This window comes from Pseudophryne corroboree, chromosome 1 (assembly GCF_028390025.1).
Source record: "Pseudophryne corroboree isolate aPseCor3 chromosome 1, aPseCor3.hap2, whole genome shotgun sequence".
In the NCBI taxonomy this organism is placed as follows: Eukaryota; Metazoa; Chordata; class Amphibia; order Anura; family Myobatrachidae; genus Pseudophryne; species Pseudophryne corroboree.
The window spans coordinates 158,589,520-158,617,256 of record NC_086444.1 but is presented as its reverse complement, the minus strand read 5'-3'; the positions used below and the strand labels follow the sequence as shown (position 1 = coordinate 158,617,256).

Here is a 27,737-nt window from a genome sequence, read left to right as displayed (position 1 = left end):
CTAAATACATACTGATGTTCCTGTATCGCTGACCACCATCCACTGCGCCACTCTGCAAATACCTTTACATAGCCTTGCAAATCAAATACAGATTATTGACCCTTCTAAACCAAGCCCTCAACACATCACCTCTGCAGCATCTCAACTTGAAATACTCTCCCTCTTACATCTACCTCATCTCTGAAAGCTATCCCTAATGTTCACTCCTCTTGTCTCTGCTTAATTCCCATTACATTGTAAGCTCTCTCATAAACTTATTTGTCAAGTCTGCATTCATTAAGTCTACTACTAAATGAATAGTACTGTGTAGCAATATAAATCAGAGTATAATAATAATGATATGGCTTTAACCTACCAATTATTAAACTTGCATACAAACATATGTAATGCTGTTCTTCTCTTGAGTTGTCATCTTTGACACCATTGGACTCTACTGCTTTTGCTAGGACAGTGTTTTTCAACCACTGTGCCATGGCACACTAGTGTGCCCTGAGCAGTCTCCAGGTGTGCCGTCATAGAAGCACAGCCAGGCCCGTTAACGTTTTGCCATTACTGAGGCCCTGGAACGATCAATACTGGTGGGTTTAGTGGTTGCAGAGCCAGTTCTAATTTTGGGCCGGGGCAGCGTTGGGCTCTTCTGGCACGCAACTGCACCATGCATCACCATTATAATTGAATGTGCCCTGTCAATATTTAAATCTTGTTCAGTGTGCCGCGAGTTGTAAAAGGTTGAAAATCTCTGTGTTAGGAGCTTATAGAAGGTGACACTGAAGACTCTGTCACATTCAAACAAGATCACGCTTCAAAGACCATCCAGATCCGCTCTGCTCTCTGGAATTTGGCATATCAGCAGCTCAAACCTGACGAATGGAAGAAAATGGCCCAGTTGTGGAAGTTCACAGAGCCACAGATTAAAGCCATCGAGATGCAGTGGACAGGTAAAGAGAATTTGTAGGCTAAACGTATTCAGCTGTATATCCCATAATTCTGTAGCATTTATTTATTAAGTTATTTATTTATTTAATGCACACATATTCTGCAGTGTTTTACAGAGAATATTTAAATGCCTGCCCCAGTGGCGTTTACAGTCTATATTCCCTACGACATGCATCCAGGGCCTGCCCAAGCCCCTTATATACGTCACAACCCAGTAGAGCCACTTATACACTATACACCACAGTAGAACTGCTTATACACGTTACACCACAGTATAGCTGCTTATACATGTTACACCACAGTAGAGACACTTATACATATTACACCACAGTAATGCAGCTTATACATGTTACACCACAGTAGAGACGCTTATACATGTTACACCACAGTAATGCAGCTTATACATGTTACACCACAGTAGAGACGCTTATACATGTTACACCACAGTAATGCAGCTTATACATGTTACACCACAGTATAGCTGCTTATACATGTTACACCACAGTAGAGACACTTATACATGTTACACCACAGTAATGCAGTTTATACATGTTACACCACAGTAGAGACGCTTATACATGTTACACCACAGTAATGCAGCTTATACATGTTACACCACAGTAGGGCAGCTTATACATGTTACACCACAGTAGTATACATGTTACACCACAGTAGAGTCGCTTATACACGTCACACCCTAGTTGAGCTGCTTATACACGTTGCACCACAGTATAGCTGCTTATACATGTTACACCACAGTAGAGACACTTATACATGTTACACCACAGTAGAGACACTTATACATGTTACACCACAGTAATGCAGCTTATACATGTTACACCACAGTAGAGACGCTTATACATGTTACACCACAGTAATGCAGCTTATACATGTTACACCACAGTAGGGCAGCTTATACATGTTACACCACAGTAGTATACATGTTACACCACAGTAGAGTCGCTTATACACGTCACACCCCAGTTGAGCTGCTTATACACGTTGCACCACAGTATAGCTGCTTATACATGTTACACCACAGTAGAGACACTTATACATGTTACACCACAGTAATGCAGCTTATACATGTTACACCACAGTAGAGACGCTTATACATGTTACACCACAGTAATGCAGCTTATACATGTTACACCACAGTAGGGCAGCTTATACATGTTACACCACAGTAGTATACATGTTACACCACAGTAGAGTCGCTTATACACGTCACACCCCAGTTGAGCTGCTTATACACGTTGCACCACAGTATAGCTGCTTATACATGTTACACCACAGTAGAGACACTTATACATGTTACACCACAGTAATGCAGCTTATACATGTTACACCACAGTAGAGACGCTTATACATGTTACACCACAGTAATTCAGCTTATACATGTTACACCACAGTAGGGCAGCTTATACATGTTACACCACAGTAGTATACATGTTACACCACAGTAGAGTAGCTTATACACGTCACACCCCAGTTGAGCTGCTTATACACGTTGCACCACAGTAGAGCTGCTTATACATGTTACAACACAGTAGAGCTACAGTACTTATACACATCACACCACAGTAGAGCTGCTTATACATGTTACTCCACAGTAGAGCTACAGTACTTATACACATCACACCACAGTAGAGCCGCTTATACACGTTGCACCACAGTAGAGCTGCTTATACACGTTGCACCACAGTAGAGCCGCTTATACACATTCCAGCACAGAAGAGCCACTTATACACATTACATAGATTATATAGGGGGCACACTGACACATACATATGGTACAGGTCCCAGGAGAACACTAACACCCACACACAGGCCAGGGGAAAACCGACACACATACACATTGTACAGGGGGAGCTGCCTCTGCCATACAGGGCACATACCTTCCATCTGTTTGTCATAGCTCCAGCTCCCCTTCTATACCAGACGCTGCATAGTCTACCTCACCCTGTTCCCTGGCATCAGGGGAGGGGTGTGGAGACAGAGCAGTGTCCCGGGAGGCAGAGCAGGCAGTTCCAGGTCTCCTCTGTGCCCTTGTCAGAGGAGCCTAGCTGTTAGAGGCCAGGGCGACAGCGTTGTGCTGCATCCACAGTCACGGACTTTAGCATCGCCCTCATTGGTCAGCGCACTACACATGATTTGGAGTATGTGAGGAACCCCACAGAAACATGGGGGGAACATTCAAACCAACCACAGATAGGGCCTTGATGGGAATGGAACCCAAGACCTCAGTGCTATGAGACAGTAAACTAACCATTGTGCAACTGTACTGCCCATGTAACATCTGTTTCACCCCTTGCCTCTACATCACTGGCAGAGGTCCTCATTATTCTATGCTAAACATATTGCCCACCCTCAGTCCTATATCTCTTTTTTTCTCGGGTAAATACACCCCTCAAATGCATGTTTGGCTGTAACACGGTGGTGTAAAGCAGGATACACACTATAGGACTATCTGTACAATCTTTTTGGTTGGACTGGAATCTGGTAATGTATGGGATCAAATGACAATAGACCATTTGGTCCCTCCTCCCCGGTTAGCTCCATCTTCCCAGTGATATTTGGGAAGATGACGCTGGATGCGAGAGAGCAAAGACTCTGGCACAATGCCAGAGTCCTTGCTTCCTATGTGCGGCGCCATCTTCCCGAAGACATCACCGGGAAGATGGCACCGCCGCCAGCCAGCAACAGTACGGGTATCCTCAGGGCGAATGGGGGAGGGGGGGGGGGTTAGCAGACCCGGGCCCCTCCAACAGCCCATGCCCGAGTAATTTGTACCCACTCCCCCTGCCTCTATGCGTCCCTGGCACTGTGACATTAATGCTCTGGAGACATAACCAGATGCAAAATGTCAGGAGAGTGAAGCTTCAGAGCATTCCTGTCATCAGTGGTAGTAAAACCAGCTGTTAGATAGGAGCTTGGATAGTAAGTACAGTATGCCGTGACAGGCCAGGGGTCTGGGCATTGCATTCCCTGTGTCCTGATATCTTGGTGGAGGCTTTTGCCTCAAATGGCAGAAATCTCCCTTTAAAGACCCATTTTATTCTAATTCTACAAACTGTGAATTATGCATGTGAAGAACTCTGATGTGTTTCTGAAACGAGTATGCATTATGTCAGACGTGATCCTTCTGCATATAACGCTTTTACATGCTGTTACATTTAAATGTTTCTCAGAGATACGGATTAAACATTTCTCTATGCCATGTAACATTATCAGACAAGTATACACAGCGCTCCTAAAACCAGTTTCATTCATGCTTTCATCTGTAATAATTGCATATTATCTCTAACAGATAAAACAAGTTACAAAGAACATGGCCACAGGATGCTACTAATATGGTTACATGGGATTTTACTGAAAAAACATAATCCAATTAAATCTTTGTATGAAGATCTGGTAATAACAGGACACCCACAGCTTGCTGGTAAATATTCATATACAGTATGCAGTACACATACTAATTGACACAGTGCAGTGAAGCTTTTATTCTTAAAATAGATGATTACGCTGCCCTCTTGTGGTGAGTATTTATTTTTTCTAATCCAGAAGGACGACTGACAACAGCGCCAGTACTCAGGAAAGTGCCCATCTGTTAACCATTTATTGTGTGAGGGGAATAATCAGAGATTGAATTCCAACTAAAATTTATGGGGGTGGTTCAATAAATAAGGTAGCAAGACCTCTCATCGTGTATCCAACTTGTACATATATACGTATAATCAGTTGTATGGCCTTGGTACAAATTAGTTTTCCACATAGTCCCCATACTTGTCTTAGCATTTGTTCCAACGGTACACCGGCATCTATCCCGGCATAGAAGAAATCAGTGTCAAGCGCCTGAAGCCAGGACGTGTCGGCTTGCTGAACTTCACAGTCAAATTGCCTTCCAACCAGGTGCTTCTTCATTGGTCCAAAGAGATGAAAATCGCTCGGTGCCAGGTCAGGCCTGTAGTGAAGATGGTTCATTACCTCCGAATGGTAGTGCCGTAGCAACTCACGCATGCGGTTGCTTGAATGTGGCCTTTTGTTTTTGTGCAGCAATATAATGCCTGTTCGCGGCAACCAAGGTAGTTTTTCTATGTATCAGAATTACCCTCCACAACCGGCTCAATGTATCACAATAAGGGCCAGCATTCACAGTATTTCCCTTAATGAGGAAATCAGCGCGGCCTTGTGGTCCCAAAACATAGCAACCATGACCTTCTTTGCTGATGGAGTTTTGAATTTCTTTGAAAGTGGGGGTGATGGGTGTTTCCATGTCATAGATACTTTCTTCAACTTTAGTGTCACATGATGCACCCACGTTTCACTGCCTGTAACAGTACCCTCAGGAACTGTACTCCCTCTTCATGTTAGCGTATCAAGTGCACGAGAGACAATCCCATCTGATTGGTTTTGTGAACTTCTGTGAGATTCTTCGGTACCTAATGTAAACGCTTTTTTCCTGTTCCTGTTTCCTGTACCTCAGTTGCTCGTGAACAATAATGTGCACAGCACCCACAGAGGTGTTCAGTTCATCAGCAATATTACTACAGTAACTCACATGCGCCTGTCCTCCTGTATCAGACCTTCAATGCGGCACAAATTGCCATCTGTTGTGGACGTGCTTGGCCAGCTGGATCGCTGCTAACTTTAAACGTCTGTCCTGCCATTATCAAAGGCACTAAACCCAAACCTGTATCTGTGGCATGATGCTATCACTGTACACCTGGACAAGTTGGCACTGAATTTCAGATGATGTGCCCTTTAGAATCTGATCACAGTACACACCTCAATGTGTGACCATGTTTCCGCCAGCCGCGCCATCTTACAACTGATGTTGGGACAGTATAACTGATGTAAGGCGCATTCTAATGGCCGTGAGGGGAAGCAGTGGTCTACCTGCTCTGGCCTGGCGGTAAATTAGAATGAAACAGAGAACATTACACCCGTGAGATATCTTGTTACCTTACTTTTTGAATCACCCCTTTATTACTCTCCACAACCGACTATGCATTCTAAATATAGAGAGCAGCGGCGGACTATTTGAGCGAGAATATAATAATGCTACCTTCACTCTGCCCCATGTGTACTAGGGTGCGTCTCAATGTGCAAGCACTGAGACAGTCACTTCCTGTGTCTCTGCAGGCTGTAGGGTTGGTTCTAAATCGGAGTGGGGTAAGGCATCTTTTACGTCACCAGGGGGAGGAGCCACGGCCGAACAGGGTACCCGAAGTGTACCCTCACGGGCTTGCTTCGCTAGTTACGCTTCGGGCTCCGTGGTTCGCTCTGCTTCGCTCACCACCGGGTTACTAAAGGTAATAGTTAGTGGCATGGATAGTAGAGGAACTATCCCGCTGGCCTAGCTCCTCCCCCTTGTGTCATGGCCCCTCCCCCTACCGGTAAATCCTTTTCTCCTAGTCCGTAGAGGATGTTGGGGTCCACTTCAGTACCATGGGGTATAGACGGTTCCGCAGGAGCCATGGGCACTTTAAGACTTTTCAAGGGTGTGAACTGGCTCCTCCCTCTATGCCCCTCCTCCAGACCTCAGTATAGGAACTGTGCCCAGGGAGACAGACATTTCGAGGAAAGGAATTACTTTTAATTTAACGGTGAGATTCATACCAGCTTACACTTCAACCATGCCGCACAACATGGCATTCAACACAACACATGCCCACAGGCATGAACAATCTTTGCAGCAACGTACTGAAAATAACCGTAACACAACACTTGTGTAACTACAAACTAATAACTGCAGGTAAAGTACGCACTGGGTCGGGCGCCCAGCATCCTCTACGGACTAGGAGAAAAAGATTTACCGGTAGGTATTAAAATCCTATTTTCTCATACGTCTTAGAGGATGCTGGGGTCCACTTCAGTACCATGGGGTTATACCAAAGCTCCAGTACGGGCGGCACTGATTGACCAAACTGTAGGTCCTCATCAGCCAAGGTGTCAAACTTGTAAAACTTAGCAAACATGTTTGCCCCTGACCAAGTAGCTACTCGGCAAAGTTGTAATGCCGAGACCCCCCGGGCAGCCGCCCAGGAGGAGCCCACCTTTCTAGTAGAATGGGCAGTCACCGAATTCGGTACCAGCAATCCTGCCGTAGAATGAGCGTGCTGAATCGTACCTCTGATCAGGCGCACAATAGTCTGCTTAGAAGCAAGACACCCAATCTTGTTGGGAGCATACAGGACAAACAGAGCCTCTGTTTTCCTTATCCGAGTCGTTCTTGCGACATAGATTCTCAAAGCCCTAACCACATCAAGGGACTTTGAAGCAGCGATGGTGTCAGTAGCCACTGGCACCACAATAGGTTGGTGTATATGGAAAGAAGAAAACCACCTTTGGAAGAAACTGTTGACGAGTTCGTAACTCAGCCCTATCTTCATGGAAGATCAGGTATGGGCTCTTTTGAGACAAGGCCCCTAACTCAGACACCCTTCTTGTGGATGCCAAGGCCAACAGCATGACCACTTTCCAAGTGAGAAATTTCAACTCCATCTCCTGGAGAGGTTCAAACCAATCCGATTGATGGAATCGTAACACCAAGTTAAGATCCCATGGTGCCACAGGAGGCACAAATGGAGGTTGGATGTGTAGCACCCCTTTCACGAAAGTCTGAACTTCTGGAAGGGAGGCCAATAGTTTCTGAAGGAAAACGGACAAAGCCGAAAGCTGGCCCTTGATTGAACCCAATCGTAGGTCTGCATCCACACCCGCCTGGCGAAAATGGAGAAAATGTCCTAACTGAAAACTCTTCCGTTGGAGCCTTCTTGGTTTCACACCAAGGCACATATTTTCTCCAAATACGGTGGTAATGTTTAGACGTTACTCCTTTCCTGGCCTGAATAAGAGTGGGAATGACTTCTTTGGGAATACCCTTTCGGGCTAGGATCCGGCGCTGAACAGCCATGCCGTCAAACGTAGCCACGGTAAGTCGTGATACATGCACAGCCCCTGCTGTAGCAGGTCCTCGCAAAGAGGAAGAGGCCGAGGATCTTCTATGATCAACTCTTTAAGATCTGGATACCAAGCCCTCCTTGGCCAGTCTGGGACCATGAGGATCGCTCGAACTCCTGTTCTCCTTATGATTTTGAGAACTTCTGGGATCAGTGCAAGTGGAGGGAAGACATATACCGACCGGAACACCCACTGGGTCACTAGTGCATCCACTGCTATTGCTTGAGGGTCTCTCGACCTGGAACAATATCTCTGAAGCTTTTTGTTGAGACAAGATGCCATCATGTCTACTTGAGGAACTCCCCAAAGACCTGTCACCTCTGTGAAGACTTCTTGGTGGAGGCCCCGTTCTCCTGGATGGAGATCATGTCTGCTGAGGAAGTCTGCTTCACAGTTTTCCACTCCCGGAATGAAAATTGCCGACAGAGCTCTTGCATGTCTTTCTGCCCAGCGGAGGAACTTTGTCACCACTGCCCTTGCCGCTCTGCTTTTCGTTCCGCCCTGACGGTTTATGTACGCGACTGCTGTTACATTGTCTGACTGGATCTGTACGGGTTAATCTTGAAGAAGATGTACCGCTTGTAGAAGGCCATTGTAAATGGCTCTCAACTCCAGAACGTTTATGTGAAGACAAGTTTCTTGACTTGACCATCTTCCTTGGAAGCTCTCCCCCTGTGTGACTGCTCCCCAGCCTCGGAGACTTGCATCCGTGGTCAATAGGATCCAGTCTTGAATCCCGAACCTGGATCCCTCTAGGAGGTGAGAACTGTGTAGCCACCACAGGAGCTAAATTCTGGCTCTGGATGACAGGATTATCCTCTGATGCATGTACATGGGATCCGGACCACTTGTCCAATAGGTCCCCCTGGAATACTCTGGCATGGAATCGGCCAAACTGTAGGCCTCGTAGGCCGCTACCATCTTTCCCAACAACCGAATGCATTGATGAATCAACACTCTTGTTGGTTTCAGAATTTGTTTGACCATTCTCTGGATTTGCAGATCCTTTTCTACTGGAAGAAATACCCTCTGTACTTCTGTGTACAGTATCATCCCGAGAAAGGACAATCTTGTCGTTGGTTTCAATTGTGACTTTGGAAAATTTATGATCCAACCGTGACGTTGGAGTATTGTCAGGGAGAGTGCAATGTTCTGCAACAACTTTTCCCTGGACCTCGCTTTTATCAGGAGATCGTCCAGATAAGGAATTATATTGACTCCTTGCAGTCGAAAGAGGACCATCGTCTCCGCCATTACTTTGGTGAATACCCTTGGTGCCGGGGAGAGTCCGAACGGCAACGTCTGAAACTGGTAATGACAATCCTGTACTGCGAATCTCAGATAAGCTTGATGCAGAGGATAAATGGGAACATGTAAGTAGGCATCTTTTATGTCCACTGACACCATGAATTCCCCCTCCTCCAGACTGGAAATCACTGCCCTCAGAGATTCCATCTTAAACTTGAACCTTTGCAGGTAGAGATTCAGATTTTTCAGGTTTAGAAATGGTCTGACCGAGCCATCCGGCTTCGGAACTACAAATAGGCTTGAATAAAAACCTCTCCTTGTTGAGACAAGGGAACCAGGACAATGACTTGATCCTAACACAATCACTGTATTGCTGCTGCTACCACTTCCCTATCCGGGACAGAAGCAGGTAAGGTCGATTCGAAAATACGGCCTGGGGAAATGTCATGAAACTCCAGTTTATACCCGTTGGACTCTTTGTACGGTCCACGTGTCTAGGCCAGATTGAACCCAGAACTGACTAAAGAGTTTCAGACGTGCCCCCACCTGAGCGGACTCCCGCAAGGGAGCGCCAGCCTCATGCTGAAGATTTGGCATAAGCAGAGGTTGATTTCTGCTCCTGTGAGACACTGTGGACGCTATTTCCTTTTCCCCTACCTTTACCCACAAAGAAAGGGGGGCCTTTACCCTTTTTAAAAAAATTTTTTTATTGGGTCGAAAAGACTGCATCTGAGAGTGATGTGTCTTTTACGCCGGTGCAGGGGCATTAGGCAAGAATGCCAACTCTACCTGCGTTAGCCGCAGAACTAAAGCATCCAGCCCATCTCCAAATAAGGCCTCACCTTTATACGGGAGAGCCTCGATATTCCTTTTGGAGTCTGCGTCAGCATTCCATTGGTTAATCCACAACGCCCTCCGTGCTGGGATTGCCATGGTAGCGTTTTTGATCCCAAGAGACCAATATCTTTCATGGTTTCTAGCACGTACGCAGCAGCGTCTATGATATGACCTAACGTTAGGAGTATCTCGTCTCCATCTATTGTGTCAATGTCTAATGACAAGTTTTCTGACCACTTTTCAATATCACTACTCACCCACTCACAGACAATGGTAGGGCTGAGTAGTGTCCCATTGGCCACATCAATAGATCACCTCACGAACTTGCAGTCTGCAGGCTCCTTAAGTGAAGCCATTCCAGGCGCAGGGAGAAACACCTTTTTCCTTTTATGAAAGGGCCCTGTCTAAAATGTGGGGTGACTCCCACCTTTTGGAAAAAGGTAAGCTGCCTGAATTCCTTTTGGGAATCTGAAATTTCTTTTCAGGTTAAATCAGACTCCCTCCAAGACTGTTCAACTCATGAGGTGGAGGGAAAATTACATTACTTCTTTACTAAAGTAAACCCTCTCCTGTGGTAAAAGAGGGGGCTTCGTAACTTCTAACACCTCCTTTATAGCTAAAACATGTTTTGAATGCTTTTCGCTAACTTAGGACCTATTCCCCTGGAATCACTAGTGTCGACACAGGAATCAGAGTCCGTGTCGGTATCAGTTTGTACTACTTGTGCAAATTTGTATGTGACCCAGAGGATGAAAGGCAGAACTATTAAAAATCACATCTTCAACAGATTATTTTCAGTTTTCTGCATGAGATTCCCGCCCGCTGCGCGGTACCTTTTAGCCGTCACGATGTCTGAAGATTTCTTCTTACACTCACCTGTCTTCTGACTTCTGGCTCTGTAAGGGGGGTGATGGCGGGCTGTGGGAGTGAGCACATAGCCGCAGCTAGCGTTCAGTTCCCTTCAGGAGCTAATGGTGTCCTGTCAGCCAGAAGCAGAGCCATGAAACTATTATGGAAGTTGGTTCCTACTTCTGCCCCCTAAGTCCCACGAAGCAGGGAGACTACTGTTGCCAGCAGTCTCCCTGAAAATAAAAAACCTAACAGAAGTCTTTTCAGAGAAACTCAGTAGAGCTCCCCTGGAGTGCATCCAGTCTGCCTGGGCACATTTTCTAAACTGAGGTCTGGAGGAGGGGCATAGAGGGAGTTGCCAGTTCACACCCTTGAAAAGTCTTAAAGTGCCCATGGCTCCTGCGGAACCGTCTATACCTATACCCCATGGTACTGAAGTGGACCCCAGCATCCTCTAGGACGTATGAGAGGCTGTAGCACTGCTGGCGATCTTGACAAGCCCCCAATGACCCTGTGGGAGGTGTAGTTTTTCCATCTGAGCATGGAGTCTGTGGAAGCGGCTGTGTGTCTGAATGCAGCTGCTATTACTGACAGGCCATGCCACCTCCCAGTCACTGCACAGGAATGCTCATTGCTTTAGCGCTCGATTTCTGATACTGTCTAACCTGTATGCAATAGCGCAGTTGTGCATACATTCAGTATGTGCGTCATCTGGGTTTTCTGATTTTTTGTGTGCATGCACAGTAGCAAATAATCGCTGAACTAGGTGAACATCGGCATTTATTAACAGTTTCTTATATAGCACAGCATATTCCATTGCGCTTTACAATTAGAACAGTAATAGAACAAAACTGGGTAAAAACAGACATAGAGGTAGGAAGGCCCTGCTCGCAAAATTACAATCTATAGGGAAATAGGCATTGATACACAAGGATAGATGTTACCTATTGCATAATGGGGTATTGAGCACTGTTAGCGACTGAGGCCCTAGATGTGTAATTACTAGTGATGTGCACCAGAAATTTTTCGGGTTTTGTGTTTTGGTTTTGGGTTCGGTTCCGCGGCCGTGTTTTGGGTTCGAACGCGTTTTGGCAAAACCTCACCGAATTTTTTTTGTCGGATTCGGGTGTGTTTTGGATTCGGGTGTTTTTTTCAAAAAACCCTAAAAAACAGCTTAAATCATAGAATTTGGGGGTCATTTTGATCCCATAGTATTATTAACCTCAATAACCATAATATCCACTCATTTCCAGTCTATTCTGAACACCTCACACCTCACAATATTATTTTTAGTCCTAAAATTTGCACCGAGGTCGCTGGATGGCTAAGCTAAGCGACACAAGTGGCCGACACAAACACCTGGCCCATCTAGGAGTGGCACTGCAGTGTCAGGCAGGATGGCCCTTCAAAAAAATACTCCCCAAACAGCACATGACGCAAAGAAAAAAAGAGGTGCAATGAGGTAGCTGTGTGACTAAGCTCAGCGACCCAAGTGGCCGACACAAACACCTGGCCCATCTAGGAGTGGCACTGCAGTGTCAGACAGGATGGCCCTTCAAAAAAATACTCCCCAAACAGCACATGACGCAAAGAAAAAAAGAGGCGCAATGAGGTAGCTGTGTGACTAAGCTAAGCGACCCTAGTGGCCGACACAAACACCTGGCCCATCTAGGAGTGTCACTGCAGTGTCACGCAGGATGGCCCTTCAAAAAAATACTCTCCAAACAGCACATGACGCAAAGAAAAAAAGAGGCGCAATGAGGTAGCTGTGTGACTAAGCTAAGTGACCCTAGTGGCCGACACAAACACCTGGCCCATCTAGGAGTGGCACTGCAGTGTCACGCAGGATGGCCCTTCAATAAAATACTCCCAAAACAGCACATGACGCAAAGAAAAAAAGAGGCGCAATGAGGTAGCTGTGTGACTAAGCTAAGCGACCCTAGTGGCCGACACAAACACCTGGCCCATCTAGGAGTGTCACTGCAGTGTCACGCAGGATGGCCCTTCAAAAAAATACTCCCCAAACAGCACATGACACAAAGAAAAAAAGAGGCGCAATGAGGTAGCTGTGTGACTAAGCTAAGCGACCCTAGTGGCTGACACAAACACCTGGCCCATCTAGGAGTGGCACTGCAGTGTCACGCAGGATGGCCCTTCAAAAAAATACTCCCCAAACAGCACATGACGCAAAGAAAAAAAGAGGCGCAATGAGGTAGCTGTGTGACTAAGCTAAGCGACCCTAGTGGCCGACACAAACACCTGGCCCATCTAGGAGTGTCACTGCAGTGTCACGCAGGATGGCCCTTCAAAAAAATACTCCCCAAACAGCACATGACGCAAAGAAAAAAAGAGTCGCAATGAGGTAGCTGTGTGACTAAGCTCAGCGACCCAAGTGGCCGACACAAACACCTGGCCCATCTAGGAGTGGCACTGCAGTGTAAGACAGGATGGCCCTTCAAAAAAATACTCCCCAAACAGCACATGACGCAAAGAAAAATTAAAGAAAAAAGAGGTGCAAGATGGAATTATCCTTGGGCCCTCCCACCCACCCTTATGTTGTATAAACAGGACATGCACACTTTAACGAACCCATCATTTCAGCCACAGGGTCTGCCACACGACTGTGACTGAAATGACTGGTTGGTTTGGGCCCCCACCAAAAAAGAAGCAATCAATCTCTCCTTGCACAAACTGGCTCTACAGAGGCAAGATGTCCAACTCATCATCATCGTCCGATTCATCACCCCTTTCACTGTGTACATCCCCCTCCTCACAGATTATTAATTCGTCCCCACTGGAATCCACCATCTCAGGTCCCCGTGTACTTTCTGGAGGCAATTGCTGCTGGTGAATGTCTCCATGGAGGAATTGATTATAATTCATTTTAATGAACATCATCTTCTCCACATTTTCTGGAAGTAACCTCGTACGCCGATTGCTGACAAGGTGAGCGGCGGCACTAAACACTCTTTCGGAGTACACACTGGAGGGAGGGCAACTTAGGTAGAATAAAGCCAGTTTGTGCAAGGGCCTCCAAATTGCCTCTTTTTCCTGCCAGTATACGTACGGACTGTCTGACGTGCCTACTTGGATGCGGTCACTCATATAATCCTCCACCATTCTTTCAATGGTGAGAGAATCATATGCAGTGACAGTAGACGACATGTCAGTAATCGTTGGCAGGTCCTTCAGTCCGGACCAGATGTCAGCATCAGCAGTCGCTCCAGACTGCCCTGCATCACCGCCAGCGGGTGGGCTCGGAATTCGTAGCCTTTTCCTCGCACCCCCAGTTGCGGGAGAATGTGAAGGAGGAGATGTTGACGGGTCGCGTTCCGCTTGACTTGACAATTTTCTCACCAGCAGGTCTTTGAACCTCTGCAGACTTGTGTCTGCCGGAAAGAGAGATCCAACGTAGGTTTTAAATCTAGGATCGAGCACGGTGGCCAAAATGTAGTGCTCTGATTTCAACAGATTGACCACCCGTGAATCCTGGTTAAGCGAATGAAGGGCTCCATCCACAAGTCCCACATGCCTAGCGGAATCGCTCTGTTTTAGCTCCTCCTTCAATGCCTCCAGGTTCTTCTGCAAAAGCCTGATGAGGGGAATGACCTGACTCAGGCTGGCAGTGTCTGAACTGACTTCACGTGTGGCAAGTTCAAAAGGTTGCAGAACCTTGCACAACGTTGAAATCATTCTCCACTGCGCTTGAGACAGGTGCATTCCACCTCCTTTGCCTATATCGTGGGCAGATGTATAGGCTTGAATGGCCTTTTGCTGCTCCTCCATCCTCTGAAGCATATAGAGGGTTGAATTCCACCTCGTTACCACCTCTTGCTTCAGATGATGGCAGGGCAGGTTCAGGTGTTTTTGGTGGTGCTCCAGTCTTCTGTACGCGGTGCCTGTACTCCGAAAGTGGCCCGCAATTCTTCTGGCCACCGACAGCATCTCTTGCACGCCCCTGTCGTTTTTTAAATAATTCTGCACCACCAAATTCAAGGTATGTGCAAAACATGGGACGTGCTGGAATTTGCCCAGATGTAATGCACGCACAATATTGCTGGCGTTGTCTGATGCCACAAATCCCCAGGAGAGTCCAATTGGGGTAAGCCATTCTGCGATGATCTTCCTCAGTTGCCGTAAGAGGTTTTCAGCTGTGTGCGTATTCTGGAAAGCGGTGATACAAAGCGTAGCCTGCCTAGGAACGAGTTGGCGTTTGCGAGATGCTGCTACTGGTGCCGCCGCTGCTGTTCTTGCAGCGGGAGGCAATACATCTACCCAGTGGGCTGTCACAGTCATATAGTCCTGAGTCTGCCCTGCTCCACTTGTCCACATGTCCGTGGTTAAGTGGACATTGGGTGCAACTGCATTTTTTAGGACACTGGTGAGTCTTTTTCTGACGTCCGTGTACATTCTCGGTATCGCCTGCCTAGAGAAGTGGAACCTAGATGGTATTTGGTAACGGGGGCACACTACCTCAAGCAATTCTCTAGTTCCCCGTGAACTAACGGCGGATACTGGACGCACGTCTAACACCAACATAGTTGTCAAGGCCTGAGTTATCCGCTTTGCAACAGGATGACTGCTGTGATATTTCATCTTCCTCGCAAAGGACTGTTGGACAGTCAATTGCTTACTGGAAGTAGTACAAGTGGTCTTCCGACTTCCCCTCTGGGATGACAATCGACTCCCAGCAGCAACAACAGCAGCGCCAGCAGCAGTAGGCGTTTCACTCAAGGATGCATCGGAGGAATCCCAGGCAGGAGAGGACTCGTCAGACTTGCCAGTGACATGGCCTGCAGGACTATTGGCTTTCCTGGGTAAGAAGGAAATTGACACTGAGGGAGTTGGTGGTGTGGTTTGCGGAAGCTTGGTTACAAGAGGAAGGGATTTACTGGTCAGTGGACTGCTTCCGCTGTTGCCCAAAGTTTTTGAACTTGTCACTGACTTATTATGAATGCGCTGCAGGTGACGTATAAGGGAGGATGTTCCGAGGTGGTTAACGTCCTTACCCCTACTTATTACAGCTTGACAAAGGCAACACACGGCTTGACACCAGTTGTCCGCATTTCTGTTGAAATAATTCCACACCAAAGAGCTGATTTTTTTTGTATTTTGACCAGGCATGTCAATGGCCATATTCGTCCCACGGACAACAGGTGTCTCCCCGGGTGCCTGACTTAAACAAACCACCTCACCATCAGAATCCTCCTTGTCAATTTCCTCCCCAGCGCCAGCAACACCCATATCCTCATCCTGGTGTACTTCAACACTGACATCTTCAATTTGACTATCAGGAACTGGACTGCGGGTGCTCCTTCCAGCACTTGCAGGGGGCGTGCAAATGGTGGAAGGCGCAAGCTCTTCCCGTCCAGTGTTGGGAAGGTCAGGCATCGCAACCGACACAATTGGACTCTCCTTGGGGATTTGTGATTTTGAAGAACACACAGTTCTTTGCTGTGCTTTTGCCAGCTTAAGTCTTTTCTTTTTTCTAGCGAGAGGATGAGTGCTTCCATCCTCATGTGAAGCTGAACCACTAGCCATGAACATAGGCCAGGGCCTCAGCCGTTCCTTGCCACTCCGTGTCGTAAATGGCATATTGGCAAGTTTACGCTTCTCCTCAGACGCTTTTAATTTTGATTTTTGGGTCATTTTACTGATCTTTTGTGTTTTGGATTTTACATGCTCTGTACTATGACATTGGGCATCGGCCTTGGCAGACGACGTTGATGGCATTTCATCGTCTCGGCCATGACTAGTGGCAGCAGCTTCAGCACGAGGTGGAAGTGGATCTTGATCTTTCCCTATTTTTTTAACCTCCACATTTTTGTTCTCCATATTTTAATGCACACAACTAAAAGCCACCACAGGTATACAATGTAGATGGATTAATAGTATAGTATTATATTACTTATGGACGACGAGTGCACTGACGACACAGAGGTAGGTACAGCCGTGGCCTACCGTACTGCTATATATATATATATTTATATATATAATATACTGTATAATAATAATAACGGACCTGGTGGACACTGTCAGCAGACTGCTAAACTAGTATGAAGAAAAAAAAACCCACCACAGGTATACAATGTAGATGGATGGATAGTATAGTATTATATTACTTATGGACGACGAGTGCACTGACGACACAGAGGTAGGTACAGCCGTGGCCTACCGTACTGCTATATATATATATATATATATATATATATAATATACTGTATAATAATAATAACGGACCTGGTGGACACTGTCAGCAGACTGCTAAACTAGTATGAAGAAAAAAAAAACCACCACAGGTATACAATGTAGATGGATGGATAGTATAGTATTATATTACTTATGGACGACGAGTGCACTGACGACACAGAGGTAGGTACAGCCGTGGCCTACCGTACTGCTATATATATATATATATATATATATATATATATATAATATACTGTAATAACGGACCTGGTGGACACTGTCAGCAGACTGCTAAACTAGTATGAAGAAAAAAAAAGCCACCACAGGTATACAATGTAGATGGATGGATACTATAGTATAGTATTATATTACTTATGGACGATGAGTGCACTGACGACACAGAGGTAGGTACAGCCGTGGCCTACCGTACTGCTATATATATATATATATATAATATACTGTATAATAATAATAACGGACCTGGTGGACACTGTCAGCAGACTGCTAAACTAGTATGAATAAAAAAAAAGCCACCACAGGTATACAATGTAGATGGATGGATTGGATACTATAGTATAGTATTATATTACTTATGGACGACGAGTGCACTGACGACACAGAGGTAGGTACAGCCGTGGCCTACCGTACTGATATATATATATAATATACTGTATAATAATAATAACGGACCTGGTGGACACTGTCAGCAGACTGCTAAACTAGTATGAAGAAAAAAAACCCCACCACAGGTATACAATGTAGATGGATGGATAGTATAGTATTATATTACTTATGGACGACGAGTGCACTGACGACACAGAGGTAGGTACAGCCGTGGCCTACCGTACTGCTATATATATATATATATATATATATATATAATGTTCTGTATAATAATAATAACGGACCTGGTGGACACTGTCAGCAGACTGCTAAACTAGTATGAAGAAAAAAAAAGCCACCACAGGTATACAATGTAGATGGATGGATTGGATACTATAGTATAGTATTATATTACTTATGGACGACGAGTGCACTGACGACACAGAGGTAGGTACAGCCGTGGCCTACCGTAGTGCTATATATATATATATATATATATATAATATACTGTATAATAATAATAACAACGGACCTGGTGGACACTGTCAGCAGACTGCTAAACTAGTATGAAGAAAAAAAAAACCACCACAGGTATACAATGTAGATGGATGGATAGTATAGTATTATATTACTTATGGACGACGAGTGCACTGACGACACAGAGGTAGGTACAGCCGTGGCCTACCGTACTGCTATATATATATATATATATATATATTATACTGTATAATAATAATAACGGACCTGGTGGACACTGTCAGCAGACTGCTAAACTAGTATGAAGAAAAAAAAAAACCCGCCACAGGTATACAATGTAGATGGATGGATAGTATAGTATTATATTACTTATGGACGACGAGTGCACTGACGACACAGAGGTAGGTACAGCCGTGGCCTACCGTACTGCTATATATATATATATATATATATAATATACTGTATAATAATAATAACGGACCTGGTGGACACTGTCAGCAGACTGCTAAACTAGTATAAAGAAAAAAAAAGCCACCACAGGTATACAATGTAGATGGATGGATACTATAGTATAGTATTATATTACTTATGGATGACGAGTGCACTGACGACACAGAGGTAGGTACAGCCGTGGCCTACCGTACTGCTATATATATATATAATATACTGTATAATAATAATAACGGACCTGGTGGACACTGTCAGCAGACTGCTAAACTAGTATGAAGAAGAAAAAAGCCACCACAGGAGTATTTTTCAGGCAGACAAACGTATACTGGACTGGTGGTCACTGTCAGTAAAACTGTGCACTGTACTCCTGCTATAACTGCTCCCCAGTCCCCACAATTAGGCAGTGTGAGCAGTGCACTCAGCACAGATATATGCAGCAGTGCAGCACACTGAGTGAGCACAGATATGGTGGAGCGTTTTTTTTCAGGCAGAGAAACAACGGATTAAACTCACTGGTGGTATAATCAAAACCCTGCACTGTACTCCCTAACAGCTGCTCCCCGTCCCCAATCCTCCCCACAATTATAAGTCACTCAGTCTTTTCTACTATAACGGAGAGGACGCCAGCCACGTCCTCTCCCTATCAATCTCAATGCACGTGTGAAAATGGCGGCGACGCGCGGCTCCTTATATAGAATCCGAATCTCGCGAGAATCCGACAGCGGGATGATGACGTTCGGGCGCGCTCGGGTTAACTGAGCAAGGCGGGAGGATCCGAGTCGCTCGGACCCGTGAAAAAAAAGGTGAAGTTCGGGCGGGTTCGGATCCCGAGGATCCGAACCCGCTCATCACTAGTAATTACTAGAATACAAATTATGCATGCTCTGAATACAGAGTATCATAGACAGGAAAATATTTTGTGTTTAAAATTTAATTTATTTTTCTATTTGTCTTTTTGTTCCCACGTTTCACTGCACTGAGTTTTACTCTCAATGAATATAACATGCAACAGTTAATGAGGAATATACATTCTGAATTCCTGTGAACTATTATTCTTTTGTAAGAGAGTTTCCTCTCTATTAGGAGAGTGTCGGTATGCATTAGTCACATGAAGGCGTCAGCACACATTAGCCTATACTTATCTGTTAGATGGTGTTTCTCCATGACCCAAAGTGATTTGCAGTGTTTACTTTTACAGCATTTTACTTCTTGAACGCTTGCATTATAATTGCTTTGTGTACAATACTGTAAAGTGTTTTCTTAATGGACAAAAGTCTACTGTTATAACAAGGACTGGTGGTTCTAGAAAGGCAAAGGGGGGGGGGTCAAGTAAAACTATATTTCAGTCCTGTTATTACACAGGGAGATTGAGGGGTATTTGGAGAATCCAGTTAGCTGCGCGGCATAAGGAAAAAGCTACTCAATTAAATAGCCCTTTTCCCTGCGTGGTAAATCAGGGGTTAACACGTGCTAACTCACTGACTCAGCGTAAACTGCGGAAATACATTTGGATTTCCCCACGCTTAAAACCACCGATGATGCCTTCTCTCACAGACTTTTCCTCGCAGCTGCACCTCTGTAGTTCAATGGGGGTGGGGTCAGGTACCCTACTGCCTATATTACAATATATTTATTTTCTTCCTTTCTTCCCCAGAAGCCTTCAGAGTACAGAGCAGTAATGGTATACAGGCCAAGAAATGCATTATCTCATGATACAGAATAAAAGCATTTCAGCAACATTACGGTATAACGGGGCACCTGTAAGAAAGCTCAAGCCTGCACCAGTCCACTTGTGTCCTTTCAGCAACAATAAAGGCCTATGGCCCTGTGTGTATATGTACAGTTTTATATATGCCAGGTGGCAACATGTTATTTTTTAAAGCATACTGTTCACTGTAGAAATGTGTCTTATGTTGTGTGTGCCATGTAGTTATTGTACTGTATGTGTCCAGGTTTACCCCACTCCCACACAGGGGAGCGTTCAGTGACCACAAGGGATGACACCCACCAGTCTTAGTGCACTTACTGCCAGTAAGCGCCTGGAGGCACAAATCCATTTACTAAGATATGTTCTTGTCCTGCCAAAAGTGGGGATACTTTTGGGCTTGGTGGCTGCCTGGTTGGCAGGGAAATGGAAGGTGTGAATCACATTCGTTTCAGCCAAATGATCAGAAGAAAGTGCCTGAACTGATGCCCTATGCGTTCTCCCTTGTTTGTCTACGGAGGCTGTTTAAGTCTGGGGCATTATTTGTATAGTTTAATGGTGAGCAATTACTGCCAGAATAAACTCTATTTTTACTTGGCTTTGTTGTAACAATTGCCTGTTTTTTGCACAAGTATGCAGGTGTGTTTGCGAAAGTTGCGGGGTATAATATAATCAATATATAACAATCGGGGACTACTCTGTGTTTCTACCAATGCAGATGTAATACAGTATGTGAGAGAGTCAATGGGCCTAATTCAGAGTTGATCGCAGCAGCAAATTTGTTAGCAGATGGGCAAAACCATGTGCACTGCAGGGGGGCAGATATAACATGTGCAGAGAGAATTAGATTTGGGTGGGGTGTGTTCAAACTGAAATCTAAATTGCAGTGTAAAAATAAAGCAGCCAGTATTTACCCTGCACAGAAACAATATAACCCCATACCCTGCAACTGTACCTTTTTGGCAGGTACAGTACCTTTTTTTTATGGTCTGTACCGATTTTTGGCTCTCTAAACTTCCATTGAAAGTATAGGGAAAGGGGTGTGACCTTTACTGTGGCCACGCCCCTTTTTAATCTGTAGCGATTTTTATGTATAAAATGTTGGAGGGTATGTAACCCACCCAAATCTAACTCTCTCTGCACATGTTATATGTGCCCCCTCCCCCCTGCAGTGCACATTGGCCCTCATTCCGAGTTGATCGGTCGCAAGGCGAATTTAGCAGAGTTACACACGCTAAGCCGCCGCCTACTGGGAGTGAATCTTAGCTTCTTAAAATTGCGACCGATGTATTCGCAATATTGCGATTACTAACTACTTAGCAGTTTCAGAGTAGCTCCAGACTTACTCTGCCTGTGCGATCAGTTCAGTGCTTGTCGTTCCTGGTTGACGTCACAAACACACCCAGCGTTCGCCCAGGCACTCCCACCGTTTCCCCGGCCACTCCTGCGTTTTTTCCGGAAACGGTAGCGTTTTCAGCCACACGCCCCTGAAACGCCGTGTTTCCGCCCAGTAACACCCATTTCCTGTCAATCACATTACGATCGCCGGAGCGAAGAAAAAGCCGTGAGTAAAAATACTATCTTCATAGTAAAGTTACTTGGCGCAGTCGCAGTGCGAACATTGCGCATGCGTACTAAGCGGATTTTCACTGCGATGCGATGAAAAATACCGAGCGAACAACTCGGAATGAGGGCCATAGTTTTGCCCAACTGCTAACAAATTTACTGCTGCGATCAACTCTGAATTACCCCCAATGTCCACAGACAAACAATATAGTAAAGTGATAACAGCACACAGATGGCCTTAGACCTATAATATATATCAGTAGCTAGAAAGGGTTTAGTATGAAATACCTACAATCAAAAAACCGACAAGGTCAAAATACCGACATTTAAAATACAGACAAGGTCAAAATACCGACATTTAAAATGTCGGTAGGTCAAAAAGTTGACACAACTTTTTTCATAGGTTTCAGTGTGTGTGTGTGTGTGTGTGTAAGTCGCATCCCCTTGCATGGCTCACGCTTCGGGCACGGTGCCTCGCTGCACTTGGCACACTATTATATTGCCCCTCCAGGTCCCTTGGGATGGTAAAGTATGAAGAAGTCGGTTTCAATTAAAAAAATCATGAAAAACTCATGTCGACTTTTTGACCTGTCGACATTTTAAATGTCGGTATGTTCCCCAAGATAGTATTTTAAATGTCAGTATTTTGACTGTTGGTCAATGGTTGTCGGTATTTTGACTGTTGGGATTTTGATTGCAGGTAAATTGACCGCATCCCGCTAGAAGTCGGATAGCATGTCTAAAAGCATAAATTTAATATAAGCATAGACATTAGCAGATGGATTTGGCAGTGTAAATATAATATTAGGAAAGTGATTAATCCTCCAATTAGTGCATTGGTATGGCAAAAAGAGCAATTTGGATGTACAGCCCTTTAAGAGAGATAATTGTCCAACTTTGTAGTAATAATATTTCCTGTTCTGTTAGAGTCCTGACAGGGTCCAAATTAACGATTAAATCCAGCGCATAAGTTTTTGGTTCCCCTAAAAGCATGGTTGATTCACTGGAAGTCCCAAATGGAAGGTAAGTCCAGTACCAAAGAGATAGGAGGACTGACACGTTTTGCTGCTGTAGCTTTATTAGAACTCTTATGGAACTGGTAATATTATTACCTCAAAGCTGGACAATTGTCCCTGTTGAAGGGCTACTTATATCCATCTTTACCCTTGTTTACTGCCTTATTTAACTGCCTACTATTTGCTGTCATCTTATTTATTATGTATCATTATTTGCCTCATTGTATTGCCTAATACCTACTATTTAGGTACCACTACCATCTGCTTTAATTTACTGCCCACCACCTACTCTGCCCAAATCTCCTCTGTCCCCCTCTGCCATTCCAAAATTGGTTAATGCAAAAATGCTCATGCACCTTCGGCCTTCAAAGGATCTCTTGCTTATTGGTGGATTTCCTCCACTTTCCTACAGTTCTACCCTCTCACTTCGCTAAGCAATCTCGTTGCTCGTCTCTTCTCAGTCCTCCAATACCTGCTGCCTCTTTGCTACCTTCAACACTCTCCTTCATCTCCCCCTTCCACCCTCTGTCACCTGCTACTAACTATGCCTCCTTCACTTTCAAAACTGAGGCAATCCATCAATAATTCTCTTCCTCCTATCGCCCCTCCTCAGCACAACCCTTCCTTTCCTCCAGCCACCTCTCCTCATGCTCCTCCCACCCCACCTCAAGTGTTGAAGTTCACCCCTTTATCTTATCCTCTTCCTCCTTTACCTGCCCTCTGAACCCCATCACCTCTCACCTCCTTTATTCACACTCACCCACTGCCTGTTCCCACTTCAACCTATCACTCTTCACTGGCATCTTCCCCTAGCCCTTCAAACATGCTCTTGTCTCACCCATTCTTAAAAAGAACCCAACCTTAACCCATACTCACCCTTTAGTTACCACCCCATTCCTCTTCTCCCATTTGCCTCCAAAATATTTAAGCAGCTTGTCTACATCTATCTCACGTGCTACCTCTCTGACAACTGTCTTTGATCCTCTCCAATCTTCTGCCCTCTCCACTACAATGAAACTGGCTAAATACAAGGGCCAGTTCTCCCTACTCATCTTCCTGGACCTCTCTGTGGCCTTCAGTACTGTGGTTCAACCTCTTCCACTCTGCAAAATGCAGACTATTGGGCTCTGTGGCACTGTCCACTCCTGGTTCACCTCCAACCTCGCCAACCAGTATCTCTACCTCCAGTTCCACCTTCCCCTGTCCATCCTTCTCGTGGGTATCCCACAGGGTCCTGTCCTTGACCCTCTGCTCTTGTCTCTGTACACCTACTACCTAGGTAAAATCATCAGTTCCTTCAGCCTCCAATATCACCTATATGTTGACGAAACTCAACTGTATCTTTCCTCTCCTGAACTTTCCCCTTTCCAGTTGCCTCTCTCACATCTCCTGGATGTCCGTGTGCTTTCTCAAGCTCAACATGGCAGAACTCATTGTCTTCCCTCCATCCAGATTCTCCTACCCTCATGATTTCTCCATAACTTTTGACACCACTATCTACCCTGTTCACCAACTCTGCTGCTTGGGTGTCATTCTTGACTCTACCCTCTCCTTCATCCCCCACAATCTTTTGCCCATTTCGGTCATTTCCAGCTCTGCAACATTACTCGCATTAGACCCTTCCTCCTCCAGGATACCACCAAAACTATTATCCACTTTCTGATCATTTCTCATCTTAAATACTACAACCTTCTACTTACTGGCCTCTCCTGCTGCCCTCCAATCTATTCTCAATGCTGCAGAAATTCTTAACATCAGCCTCCCCCTTCTGCCAAGTCTTGCACTTGCTCTCCTTACCCTACAGAACCCTCTTCAAACTCCACACCCTGCCCTCACCAACTCCTCTGCACCCTACATCTCGAACCTCATGTCTGTACATACTCCTTCCTGTCCTCTCTGATCGGACAATGACTGTTGCTTCTTCTCCACCCTGGTTACATCTCACTCCCGTATACAAGATTTTCCCATGCTGCCCCCCTACACTGGAATAAGGATGGCCATCGACCATCGATAATTTGAAATTAATAACACATCGATGGCCATCCCTACATAGGAACAATCTCCTTTGTTCTATCAGATTTTCCCCCACCTCTCATAGCTTCAACAGGGCACTGAAAACCCAGCTGTTCATAAAATCATACCCGTCCACTACATGACTGTATCACCACATAGCTTACCCCACCCTCTTGCATCAGCCATCTCTACCACTGTCACTTCCTGCCCTCAGGACCCTCTACACTGGCTCACTCCTCATGTTACCCGTTTGTCTCCCCTTCCCCTGAGATTGTAAACTCCTAGTAGAGGGGCCTCCTTCCTGTTCTCACAGCCTTCTATTCTTGCATATCACAGACAGTTTATACCCCCATACTTCACTCGCTAAACCTGTTAGTTGCATCCACGCTATGGGCACAGGTTTCAGCCTATGCCAGTCTATGCCGAAAACTCCACTTGCATCCACAGCTGTATTGTGTACTGAAAAATGTGGTGTTAATTTTACTAAATATTTACAGCCCCCGCTGCTGGGCTTGACGGACACGAGTACACAGCCTCCGATTTATTGAGTTTTTGGTGCTTTCGGCTCGTAGCACGAGCCGCAGCTAATTGCCTCCAAAGCCTGCTATACCGCTAAAGGTGTAGACGGCGTTCGCCTACTGTCAGGTCGGAGGGACTCTATACTGCAGTTTGCAGCCTGGCTAGATGACATTGATTGCTCCGCTATTACGGTCAGTGGAAGCTGTTGTCAGTCACTTTAAGACCGCACTGTGATTAGGAACTTGCTGCTATGACAGTACCAATATAAGAGAAATTAGATAAACTACCCACTAAAAATACCACAGCGGCTGGGAGGGGTTTGTCAGACCCCACAATAAGATAAACAATATACAAAAAAGTACCAGCGCTAGGAGTTGTATCACCAATTATTCAATAAGTCAAATACCACTGGATCAGTTATAGTATTTAATAATGAACATGATTATCACACACATTAAAAACGTGAGAATAAAAGATATTAAGAAATATTGACCATACAAATAAAAATAAAGATAAAAATTGGCTCTGAGGTAATAATTAATTCAAATTGCTGATAAGGACCCAACCATTATTTTAGTGATCCCGGACTTATTAAGGTGCAGATTTCCTCCTCCATAATAATCTATGGAGGAGGAAATCTGCACCTTAATAAGTCCGGGATCACTAAAATAATGGTTGGGTCCTTATCAGCAATTTGAATTAATTATTACCTCAGAGCCAATTTTTATCTTTATTTTTATTTGTATGGTCAAAGGCCCTCATTCCGAGTTGTTCGCTCGGTATTTTTCATCGCATCGCAGTGAAAATCCGCTTAGTACGCATGCGCAATGTTCGCACTGCGACTGCGCCAAGTAACTTTACTATGAAGAAAGTATTTTTACTCACGGCTTTTTCTTCGCTCCGGCGATCGTAATGTGATTGACAGGAAATGGGTGTTACTGGGCGGAAACACGGCGTTTCAGGGGCGTGTGGCTGAAAACGCTACCGTTTCCGGAAAAAACGCAGGAGTGGCCGGGGAAACGGTGGGAGTGCCTGGGCGAACGCTGGGTGTGTTTGTGACGTCAACCAGGAACGACAAGCACTGAAATGATCGCACAGGCAGAGTAAGTCTGGAGCTACTCTGAAACTGCTAAGTAGTTAGTAATCGCAATATTGCGAATACATCGGTCGCAATTTTAAGAAGCTAAGATTCACTCCCAGTAGGCGGCGGCTTAGCGTGTGTAACTCTGCTAAATTCGCCTTGCGACCGATCAACTCGGAATGAGGGCCAATATTTCTTAATATCTTTTATTCTCACGTTTTTAATGTGTGTGATAATCATGTTCATTATTAAATACTATAACTGATCCAGTGGTATTTGACTTATTGAATAATTGGTGATACAACTCCTAGCGCTGGTACTTTTTTGTATATAGTACCAATATAAGGACATATTCTCTTGCTGCAGACGATATATACCGGAACGGATCAGTGTGGAGACCTAAGTACTGTGTCCATTGTTCATTTTTACATTGTGTGGCCACACATATTAACTACAAACACTGTTGCTTCAAAGTGTGTATTCTTACCCCCTGCACTGGATTTTAGCCAGTTACAAAGCTTCGTGGAAAAACTGTACCAGCTGAATACTGATTACTTGGAAACACTTTTTCTTTATATATATATCCTGTGGTGAGAATCATTAGCACTGTGAGAGGAGATTGGAAATTCTGGCCTGCATTGTGTTATCCAGGTGCTTAAAATAGGATTTTAATACCTATCGGTAAATCCTTTTATCTTAGTCCGTAGAGGATGCTGTGGTCACTTCAAGAACCATGGGGTACTATAAACGGGATCCGCAGGAGACATAGGCACTTTAAGACTTTCAAAGGGGTGTGAACTGGCTCCTCCCTCTATGCCCCTCCTCCAGACTCCAGTTATAGGAACTGTGCCCAGGGAGACGGACAGTACGAGGAAAGGATTTTTGTTAATCTAAGGGCAAGATTCATACCAGCCCATACCATCCACACCGTATAACATGGAATATACGAACCAGTTAACAGTATGAAACAAAACAGCATCAGCCCGAGACTGATCAAAACTGTAACATAACCCTTATGTAAGCAAAAACTATATACAAGTCTTACAGAATTTAGTCCGCACTGGGACGGGCGCCCAGCATCCTCTACGGACTAGGAGAAAAAGATTTACCGGTAGGTTTAAAATCTTATTTTCTCTTACGTCCTAGAGCAGAGGTTCTCAAACTCGGTCTTCGGGGGCACACACAGTGCATGTTTTGCAGGTCTCCTCACAGAATCGCAAGTGAAATAATTAGCTCCACCTGTGGACCTTTTAAAATGTGTCAGTGAGTAATTAATACACCT

The 27,737-nt window shown here is 45.1% G+C and overlaps 1 protein-coding gene across 3 annotated transcripts in view; it reads left to right on the top strand.

Annotated features, from left to right (window-relative positions):
- ANKDD1B (ankyrin repeat and death domain containing 1B) overlaps positions 1-20,858 on the top strand; it is a 200,147-nt gene extending 179,289 nt beyond the window's left edge. For all 3 annotated transcript variants that reach the window (XM_063963796.1, XM_063963802.1, XM_063963794.1), the window contains exons 13-15: positions 749-938; positions 4,247-4,378; positions 20,210-20,858. In XM_063963796.1, the coding sequence (XP_063819866.1) occupies positions 749-938; positions 4,247-4,378; positions 20,210-20,268 (381 nt within the window). In that variant the 3' untranslated portion in view covers positions 20,269-20,858. The remainder of the gene's footprint in view (positions 1-748; positions 939-4,246; positions 4,379-20,209) is intronic.
- The last annotated feature ends 6,879 nt before the right edge of the window (positions 20,859-27,737 follow it).